We start from the raw sequence: 11,106 nt of genomic DNA, 5'->3' as shown, positions 1-11,106 counted from the left end.
ACCATTTGCTCTGAAGGAATGCTGAAAAGGTGAAAGAATTTTAATCACTGCCTAAAGACTTACTGCAGGTAAGTCCAGGAAGTTAACTTGCCTGTTTTTTCCCAGCCTGGCTTATTTCACATCATGCCATCTGGATGGCTGAGAAACGAGAAGCGGCTTGCTCTCTCTGTAGGACCATACAGAATAACAATTCTGTTGAGGGCACAGTTCAGACTCCCCCACCCCCAGGCGTAGTATTACCGTGTTCCTACTCTTTACTGCTTTTTTGAGTTCATCCACATTCTTCCAGCAATTCCTCTGCCAACCTGCAAAGCACCCCTTGCACCCTCAGACCTCAAAAGCAGGGCACAGGCCCTCATGCTGCACAGGAGCAGCAGCCCACCTTGCTTTGAGATCTCAGAAAATGAGATTCAGCCAGCTGCCTGCTGGCTAAACGCTACGCTGTTAGATGAGAAAAGTCTCCTGCTCAATGTAAGACCAAGTTTCCAAGCATAACGTGCTCCTATTTGCTCTGTGACTGTATCTGACTGAGGCCTCCTGTCTGCACAAAAGACCATCCCTGACCAAGCCTTTCAGGAAAACTGCTGCATCATTTCAGAACAAGAGAGGCAAATCCAAGACAAACACGTGGAGCAAGGGTAGGACCAAGGCTGGACAGCTTATCTGAGCAAAGAAGGCTTCTCCTTTCCAAGCTCAAGCACGTTCCCAAGTCCTTCTTCCAAGGCTCCCCTTCCTCCAGGCTGAACTGACTTATGTGCAAGTGCCCTGACCTGTCAGCACAAAGACACCAGCTCCCACAGGGAGAAACACAGAGGTCCACGACAGGGACCAAACCTTGGACCTCCCTCTATCCTCAGGCCCTGCTAGAATGATGAATCCTGTTGCTTTACAATCGCCTCCGTTTGCACGAGGCTTAGATCCCAGCTGGTCAGAACAGGGAATCCCTTGCTCTGCCCTAGTGCTAGCTGCATGGCACCTAAAATGCTCAGCAGGGTCAAGTGGCTCAGAGTAACACTACAGTCACAGACAGACGGGAGACATCATCAAGCCAGGATTATAAAAGGAGAACAGACAGCGCAAAAACTTGCTGCAGCTGTCATGGAAACATCTTTTTTTTATTTTATCTCTGCCCCAGGAATCCCCAAACCCATCAGAACCTCCCCCACCTTCAACATCCAACAGGATTTCACAAGTCCCCTGCTGCCTCCGATGTTTAGGCTCCCCTCCCCATATAGGGTCCAAGTATCTGCAGAAAAGCTCCAGTCAATGGGTATCATCTGTGAGATGGCTCCAGTGGGCCATGGCTGGGTCCCAGCGGTGTCCAGCTGGGTCTGAGAGGAGGGGGAGGAGGACTTGCTCCTTTACTCAATCAGTTTCTTGGCCTTGAAGAAGCGACGCAGGTAGAAAACCTGCCAGGTGGCCAGTCCGATGAGACAGCACATGGAGAAAATGCTGAAGTACAGAACCCGGGTGTTTGTCGACTCTGAAACAGACAACAAACCATAGCACGGGAGTCTGACATCACAGGATGCACTTCAAGAGGGCAAAGCTCCCAGGATTTTTCTCTCCCCACCCCTGTGAAACTTCAAAGGCAAGGTATCGTACAGCATGAAGGCAAAGGCACGCGAGCACCATCAGTACTTGAGAATAAAAGCAGAGGGAACAAGAAGAAGGATAACGAGAGGGAACAAGGTGAAACTGTGGTTAATGGGCAACACTAAATGGTACATAGTATTTCACATTAGGAATAGAGACAGTAAGAAATGATTTCTAGTGATGGGACACACAAGACTCAGTAACTGCTTCAGAGGGAGAGAAATATCAGCAGGTTTCCCTTACTAGGAACAGAACAGGCCGAGACCACTATAATTGCTTGATCTCCACATGCTGTCCTAATATCACATTCAGCAGAAGTAAAGGGTCTTATGTCTGTGTCCTTCTGAAGGAGCACACAGTCTCTTACCATTCGTGTCCCTCATCTCCTCTTCTCGTTTCTTCATATAAGCAAAGTCATTAACGATGGACTCTGAGAGATCTTCGAGGCGCCTCAATTCTACTTCCAGAGGCTTCAACTTCTCCACTTTTGCAATCTAAAAAACAGAAGAGTCAGGCAAGCACCGAGTCAAAACCAAAAGCTCCCACATGGGTTTTTACTGCCAGTTTGAACCACTCCTCCTCACATACTACAGATCTGGGGCATCCTTCCCCTGGGAAACACCTTTACAAGCCAGAAACTACCATTGCATAAAACACTACCACTTCTCCCACCTGTTCTCTGAAACACTTTCCTACTACCCCTCCTACACAACAGAGGAGGACAGTATGCATACAAGCACATTTCTTCCTTATTTGGCCTAATGTTAGCTTATTCACAGCTGGCTTCTGAGGAGTGGGTAGAAGAGCTTGCCACATGACTAAACCTCCAGTGAATAGAAGTCACAGACTGAGATACAGGTGACTAACTTACATACGCATACAATACTGTTCTATAGGCAGACAGGATATTAGCACCAAGACTCACTTAGCTAACTGCTGCCACACGCCCCAGAAAGCCTGGGCTGCCTGATTCCCAGTAGTAGTGGTTTGATTACACTCACAAGAGCTCAGGGCTTTTATCACTTAGACTGATAACCTCGAGGGCAGCATGTGCTCTTGGTAGGGACGACGCAGCTACAAAGTGCTCCATCTGCGTCAAGCCACTAGGTGACGCTGCTGGAATACTGATGGGACACGCTGCTTTTGAGCCAGTTTGAAAGAAAAATGCACTTCCCTCATAGAAGCTGGTTTTATATGACATATTTTTTGTGTATAACATGCAACCCACAGTCCTACAAGTCATGGACTTGTAGCCAAAAAGAAAAATCCACAGGAAATTCAATTAGCAAGCACAGTCCACAATGGCAACTATTTAAATTTGAATGTGTAAATATCCCTGCCCCAGCCAGGGCTGTAACCTGACTACACTTTATGTAAAATCTGTGACATAAAGACATTACTCAAAGGAAGCTAACTGCAATTCCTGCCACTGCTACAGCACAGGGTTTGGGTAACTCTAGTTCTTGTGTAGAATTTGTCACTCTTACCGACTAGTGACAGGCCCCTGCCATGAAGGCCAGATGCCATGTCCCCAAGGATTGCAGCAGAAGAAAGATGTGCTACAGAAAACTACAGGAAACACATGGAGCACCTGCAGCTCACCACCGGTCTCACTGTCACACAGGATTACCAGGACATAAGCCACAGGGCAGCATCCCTCAGTGGTCCAGCTGCAGCAGGGCAACCGGTGTGCAGGCACCCCCGAAACACCACTTCCAGAGGCAGTTGCCTGTGTGTCAGAGCCCATCTGAAGAGATGCTCGTGACCAGGCCAGTGCTAGCTAATCAGCCATTTCAGTGAAGGGTCTTCACATGACACGCATATCCTGGCAAGCAGCAGGCCATCAAGCAGTCATCTGAGGATTTTTATGCTGAGGCAAGCTGTATATTGCTGCCAGCACAGCAGTGTCAATTCGGAGTGTGTCTGTGAGGAGGGGTAGGAAAAGGGAGGTTAAAGCCCTCCCACTTTCTAGCCAATAAGTTGTACTGACAAACCCTGTGGCCTGGACACATACCTGCCAACAGAGCTTTGCTGAAAAACTGGCACCAGTGTAAGGGTGCCTATGGCCCAGACTCTTGCTGACACAGCTAGAGCAGCAGGTCTGTAATACACACAAGGTCTCAGGCAGCTCTACTGACAAGGTAACCCCGCATTGACTGGCTCCATTATCTTCCTGGAGGGCACTTTTCCTCATTCACAGAAGGCTACATATGTTCTACAGGCAAAAACCAAGGCTTGTTTGCTCTATCCTGCATCCTTTCATCTACACTTAACAGGTGTAGCTAGAAACATCTGCTAGCTACTTTTAGTCCTGCATGTACTCTGAGATGCACATCCTGGAACCTCTCTGATCCCTAGTGAAGCCAGTATGCACAGCTCCTCCAAGGGATTTTGTAAAAAGCCCACCAAGCATCTCTGATGGTTGAACAGCATCCTCCTAGAAGGAACATCTGGACCACCAGAACAACAGAGACAACAACTCCACTGAACTTCTCAGGGGCCACTCAAAGATTTGTCAACGCCTAACTCTATTCCTAGCATAGAAAGAGACACGCTGTAGCCAAGAATTGACAAGGAGTAGCTGATCTGGAAAGGAACCTAGATTGACAAGCCTTCTTGGTACCCTCTGAAAACTCTTTTCACTTTTTGCTACCTTCCTTTCTACTTAATGAATGGAGAAAGTTATTCCTCCCTGCCCCAGAGAACTAAGGTATGACACTGCCATGCAGTTAAGTTTCCCAACCCAGCTCACTCTCACAGTTGCTTTTCTCCAAGAATGGCTGATTCTATGAAAGCTTAGGAAGCTGGACTTGGACATCACCCCTCCTCTCACTGCATATATCCATGCACAAGCAGGACAGTATCAGTGGCCCTCATTCAGCTCCCTGCATCAAGTCTCCTTATAGCAGTTCAAGAAGAACTGGAGGGGAAGATAGGTCACCGGTACCTTACAGCAGATGAACATCACAAGCAAAAGGCTCAAAAAGGCAGCGATTCCAGGAGAGAAACCTGAGCCACAGTCCTCCCCTCTGAGGCCTTACAGCAACCTGTCAAGTCAAAGCCCACAAATACTATAGCAACCTGGAGAGAGAGAGGATGAAAAGAACACACTGCAAAGCAGCATGGCTAAATATCCGTAGCAGCTGTACAAACAGTAAACCAGTTTGAGCCCTTTGCAGACACACTACTCAATAAGGTTCAACACAGCCTGCCACTCTGAGAGGTCCTCACAGGTCAAGGATGCTTGCCAGTGCTGCCAAGATCTGCATTTGGTATCAGGTGGGACTGCAAGTCTCAATTCTTTTCCCATGTTTGTCCACAGACCTTTTCCATTGATCTAACTACACTGACGAGCATAATGTACACTTCCTTTTATTCCAAGACAGTTGTATCTGAAACCAGTGAGCACATAGATACACGGGCACAAGAACCTTTCTGCTTCTGCATAAGGGACAATGCTTCTAGGTAGTACTACAGTAATGTCACTCAAAGTATGCCATGGGGTTGTATTTAAAGAGATTCTGTAAATGTAGTCACCATAATCCTCCCAGTTACACTCTCAGGGGTCATCCCATAAGATTTCAACATCTTGTAATCCTTCAGTAGCTGTTTGCCAGACAGCTGGCCCAATGATTGCTCTGCTCTTCCCTGACACCAAGCTCTTTTTTACTCTCCACATAGGATGCGCTCTAGACTGACTTAAGCCACGCAGGACCAGCTAGCCTAAAGCTCAAAAGGATATAAAAACTCCAGCGTGCCCATCTCAGAAATTTGTTCGTTTTCTAACTGGCACCATGCACAGCCTCCTCTGCTACCCACTCTCCTCCCTAGGGCATCTCCCATGCTGTTGTGCACAGTGGAAACAGCAATCATTTGCAGGAATCCTTCTCCGCCAACAACTCCCATTTTCTCAGGCACAGGCTCTGTGCTGGGGGCTGATTGACCTCAAATTCTAGTGAGACAAAAGCATAGTAGTAGCCATCAAAATTCAGCATCCAAACCAGCCAGGACTGTTCCAGCCACAAAGCAACTCCTATTACACACAGCTGGCTCTTGGGTCTAAGAAAGCTATGTCTTCCTAAGATGGAAAAGTTTAGGCTTTATGCCTATTTGCCATGTCACGCCTTCAAACCAAATACCCGTTTCACACCAGCTACTACTCTGCCAAACACCTTTGCATGGATACACTGCCAGTTCTTAGAAATCCATATTTCAGGGCTGTTGAGCCAGTACATTTTACAGTCAGGAAGGTAAGAACAGTAACAACACAACTTGACCTTTAGGAGGATCTGGTATTAACCTAAAATGCCCTCTGCGGCTGGGGCTGGGGAAACTTCACCTCTCAGTCTCTTGTTGCCTCTAATGCCTATGCTCAGAAGCTGGGTCACGCTGTCCGAGCAAAGAAATTCACACATTAGGCTCCGGTTCCCAGAGTACAGAATTAATTTTACTTGATGTTTGTCTTTTTTTTTTTTTTTTTCTCTCCCCTAACACACAAAGCTTCACTGGAATTGCAGGTTGCAGTCAGGCTTTCATCACCACTGGGAAAACAGCTTCCTATCATGAGCCCCAGATCTACAAATGGCATCATGTGAGTGCTAGGAAAGGAGAGCCTGCAGCGCAGGCAGCCAGGGGACATACCTCCTCGTAGTTCTTTGCTTCAACTCCATGCTTCATATCCAGAATCACGAGCTGGTCCGGCATCCTCCCTGTTCCTGGAAGCATAATGAAAGGATTCATTGTGCGAAACATTCAGCCTGCCAGGAAATCACCAGTTCTCCCCACCACTGAGGAAGAACTCACAACACTCCTCCCCTCCCTCCATGTCTGCAGCTAACTGCGGAGGCAGCACAGTCCAGCCTAAAAATACAGAGACTTCACAATAAATCCTGGCTGAAGGAAAGCCTCCCAAAGATAATGAGAACAAGCTGTAACTAAAAGCACTAAGTGTGTGTAGGATGCAAATCACTGTAAAAACTGCAGAGGATTAGAACATGAATACCAGCTGCTATGAGACAGCCTGGCAAAAGACAAGTCACCAGAGGGACAAATATTCAACTGGGAAGCCCATGTTCCTCCTAGCAGGAAATGCACCCACAACTTGTCAAGGTTATTGGGGTTGTAAATGATTTTACATTCAAAGGAGTAGAAGATAAACTGTTCTAATTGAGGAATACAGGGACTACTGACCCTTGTGTGCTGCAGTATCTGCAGAAGCAAAGGCAATCCCTTTACCAACATATCTTTTCAGGGAAAGAACAGCTCAGATGTCCGAGACCCACACTGCTAATGCAAACCCCAAGATGGCAGGAGGCTTCTGAAACCGGGAAAATGCCACTTCAGAGAAATGCCAGCTGGAGCCGCACAAACAGCAAGTAGGATAAGGCAGCAGTCAACAACACAATAGGTATCTTTAAAGGCTGTAGCCCCCAAGCTAGGGACACTTATGCCTTGGCTAATAGCTTCTTTTAACTGCTACAAACTGTCACATCTGAGAACATTCACAAGAGGAAGAAAAAAAAAATATATAGAACGGGCATATAAGACACCCTAAAGAATGCAGCACATCAGCTGACCCGAGTATCATATTCCGCTATACCACCCACCAAGGAAATGTCTGTACATAACACATTCCCAAATCCCAACTCTTTGCGGCATACAGTTGTCCTCAGCTGGCTGCCAGCAAAACACAAGGTCTGAATTCACTTACACTATGAATTTCAGAGTCTTTATCCAGGAGCATGTCCAATACTCACACTTTGCCTTAAGAGGCTGCCAGTGGACATTCCCTCACTCCACAAACAAATTCAATGTACAGGCTACACTGGGTCACTCCAGTTGGAGCCAGGAACATACTCCAGATCTTCAGTATATCATCCCCAAATCTTCTCTCTACCCACTAAACAGCTCTTCAACACCAGAGTCAAATCACCTCCACCTTCTACTGCCAGCAGAACATGGAATAACCCACTGACAGGATGGTCCATATCAACTACAAACTGTTTCTTAAATTCCCTGAGGGATAGAGGAGCTCAAAATTCAAACCCAGCTATGTAAAAGCCCAATGGATAAATTAGGGTTAAGATGGAATTTTTTGGTTTTCTTATAAAAGATCGGTTACTGTAAAAAGAAACTCAAATCCCAGCACTGTTCTTTAACAGACAGGCTATATATATACAGCCATCCAGTGCTCCTTTCTCCAACCACAAGTTTTGACTGCTTATGCCATACATATACCAGCATGCCTGGAGACTGTCAGGTAGGATAGCCAACAGTAGCTGTAGAAAAAAAATGCAAAGCACACAGTTCAATGAGAAGTTTTTTTTAATGTTGTTCAAATTACAGCAACTTGGGTGGAGAGCTGGAGCTTCCAGGAAGAGATGAGAGAGATGAAAAGGCCAGTGAACAGGAGAACAGAACTGGAAGGATTAATTTGTCAGGCTGGAAGGGAGAGCTGCCAAGAGTAGAAAGTAGAAAACTTGGAGCTGCTGGGTGCAAAGGGATGGAAAGCAGATATTCTGCAAGAGGCTAACGTTGTCAAGGACTGGCCTGGAAAAGCTCAAGCTGCTCTTCTACAAGTTTACCGAGCCCAAGGCACTAGGCAGCTCCCTTCACACTCATCAGATCCTGAGTAACTCCCTGCACCCCCTGCAGCCAGGGCTCGCCAGAGCAGACTGGATTAGCAGCAAAGAGAAAAAGAGTTAAGTCCCAGAGATCTTAAACTAAACTGACACCTACATCCCCCAGGAGGTCTTCAAGAGGTCATCTCACATGAGCACAGAACTGTTTCCTGGGAGATTAGGGGAGCTCCTAATTTGCAAAGTCAGTGCTTGAACAGGATTGTTGAACAGGATATCAAAAAAATTTCCCACAGGAATTCCAGAAAAAATGAGCCATAGCACTCTTAAGAAAGTTTTGGAAGAGACAGATTACAAAAGGAGCAAAGAGGTAAAGATTAGCACACAGGAAGAGCCCAACAGGGGAGCTTGTGGTGCAGGCCAGGCTGTTCTTCTCAGAGATAAGCATATGGTGCGAGAGTAGATGTGCCTGGAAAAAGAGCACTGGTCATGAATACAGGACCCTTCCACCCTGGAAGAGGGAAAAAGCCCATCATGCAAACACCCATAGCTCCAAGAAGCACCCTAAGAATTCCTCCACTCTGATAAGGTGGACCGTCTAAACAGAACCTCCTTCTCACTTCCTCTTCCTCATTTCTGTGGTTAAGGATTGAGAAATCCCATTTGCTAAGACCCCTCAAGTCTCAACGGTTCTGGGTTTCCTCTACCAACAGTTTTTCTCTTCCAGTACTCCACCAATATCCTCCTTGGCTGCCACACTACAATTCCTGACCACTTACTTGATGAGACTGTAAAGAAAAAAAAACCCCGCCCTTTAAAGTGAAACATGGGGATAGAACAGCACTTGGTCAGTTCCCCCATTCCCATGATGACCTTATAGAGGAAACAAGGCGCTTCCTTGTGATGTGGTTACTTCTTCCACAGTAACTTAACCAAGTCCTGCAGATGATCAAGCCTCATAGTGCCACCTCCCTTACTTTAATACTTCCTTGATTTCCAGCACAGGCATGGGAAATCTGGAGATACTCATCATGCAGCATCTCTCTTTAGCAAGGAATTTGGGGTGCCTGGGTCTAAAAAGAAAATGGCGGCTTGAAGGCCCCCAAAGAGAAAAGCCTCCAGAAGAGGATTTGGCTGCTTAATTGAACAGCTCTAAATTTTGGCATCTCAACACCCCACTAGTCACCAGGTAGAAGCTGCACTTTGAAATATTTTATCCTTATCAGTACTGAAAGCTTTAAAACAAACTTGCAACAATACAAGGGACCCAGGGAACAAACATTTGCTGCAGTCAAAACAGCTATAAGGGGCTCAGTCTAGGCAAGAAACCTCTGGTCACAAGCACTGAAACAAGAGTCTAGACACAACTAAAGAAAGAAACCTTTCCCACTTCAATGTATGATCACATGGAAGCTATGAAAGGTTTTGTGGGCCTGTCTGGAGACCTCCCAAATACCCAGGTGTTGGACAGTAAATAGCATGAGTGACTCCCAGATGAGTCACTAGTTGCCTGCATGTCTCTATGCGTTAAGGAGCATTTGGAAGCCCTACCTTTGGAGTGAAATAAAAGCAAAATCTTGAGCATTTGGGGTCACTGTCTTATCTGTAAAATACTATAGAAGAGGTGTTACAAGCCAGATCCCTCCCAATCCCAGCAAAGAAGATAGCCTTTTCTTTCTGGAAAGTTCTCTTCTACTTGCAAACTATTTGTATCTTATACGTGAAGCAGAAAAGCAAAACAGAGGCTGCCTTTCAACAGATATGAGGAACACTGCTAGTGACTGCTCTGCAAAATGCTCTGGGGTATTTTAGGATAACACCTAAGAAGAACGAGGTCCAGGGAGCAGAACTCTGACAGTGACTGTGAAAAGATGCGAGCACCTATGAACTTGCACGCGCTCACACCACCGCAAATGAGACTACAGCCCACATGTGGGCTGTTTTGAGCACATTTGTCCTGAAGTTGAGCCCAGCCACTCAAAGCAGCACATGCGTCACACTCACAGGAAACAAGCCTCAGCGCTCGTTAGGCAACCATCCCTGCAGCACAAATGCAAGGCTGATGTCCTGCTCATTTCCCCTTCCCTTTATTGACCACTTAGAGAGCAGTTGCAGGTGCAAACTAAGGCCACGTTCTCTATACACACCCCACACACCCCACCTACCCCAGAAAATGGTTGTTAACCTAACACAGGATTTCTGCCAAGTACGCGTTGCAGAGAGAACACGTTCCACCAAATGGGGAGAGATGGTCAGCTGGGGAGAAAGACAGGGTCCTGGAGATGATGGCATCCTTGCTCTGTCCTAGCTCGACCGCAAGATGGGGAGATGCATGAAAAGGGCAAAAGCAGCATGCTTTGCTCCCCGGTACTGCCACTTGTTGCAACTGTGGTGACCTCTGCGGGAGGAAGATGCGATTCCCCTTTCAGACGAAACACAAGCACTGTACACGACAACCACAGAGGATTACTTAACTTCAAAAGTAACACTGACAGCAGGTATTCTGCAGTGAGACTGCCCACAACATCCTGAAGATCAGCTTTAAAAGTCCAATAGTGTTCTGCAGGCCACACTCAGGATCACTTCACCCATACCCCTAATCCACACATCTACGTGAACTTGTTCGGAAGGTAGAAGCAGCCAACAGACCTTTCACTTCACTTACCCACAGGAAGCTTGCTCTCAAAGCAGGCCTCAAACATATCATAGTCTTCAGTGGTGAAGGCAAACTTGCCCTTAGTGGCATCCTCCTTGGCATACAGGATGTGCCCAGCTGAGTCAGTTATCTGTAAAAGAGATAACAAGGGTGAGGAACACAATGGTGTGCTGCCACAGGCTCACACTGCCTGTGCTATGCAGAAAGAGTTTTCATAGCATCCCCTTTGGAGCTGCTGCATTCTCCTTTCAACAGTTTCCCTCCTTCCTCATAACT

The 11,106-nt window shown here is 46.7% G+C and overlaps 1 protein-coding gene across 1 annotated transcript; it reads right to left on the bottom strand.

Annotated features, from left to right (window-relative positions):
* On the bottom strand, nucleotides 1-10,960 carry TMED10 (transmembrane emp24-like trafficking protein 10 (yeast); the record flags this gene model as incomplete). The annotated part of the gene is made up of 4 exons (XM_010283059.1): nucleotides 1-1,483; nucleotides 1,964-2,090; nucleotides 6,238-6,311; nucleotides 10,840-10,960. Coding segments are annotated over 4 exons (444 nt in total), but the record flags the coding sequence as incomplete, so codon positions are not given.
* Between the last annotated feature and the right edge of the window lie 146 nt (nucleotides 10,961-11,106).

Source organism: Phaethon lepturus, unplaced genomic scaffold (assembly GCF_000687285.1).
Source record: "Phaethon lepturus isolate BGI_N335 unplaced genomic scaffold, ASM68728v1 scaffold47832, whole genome shotgun sequence".
Taxonomy (NCBI): Eukaryota; Metazoa; Chordata; class Aves; order Phaethontiformes; family Phaethontidae; genus Phaethon; species Phaethon lepturus.
The sequence above is the reverse complement of the archived record's forward strand: the minus strand, read 5'-3'. Positions and strand labels throughout refer to the sequence as shown.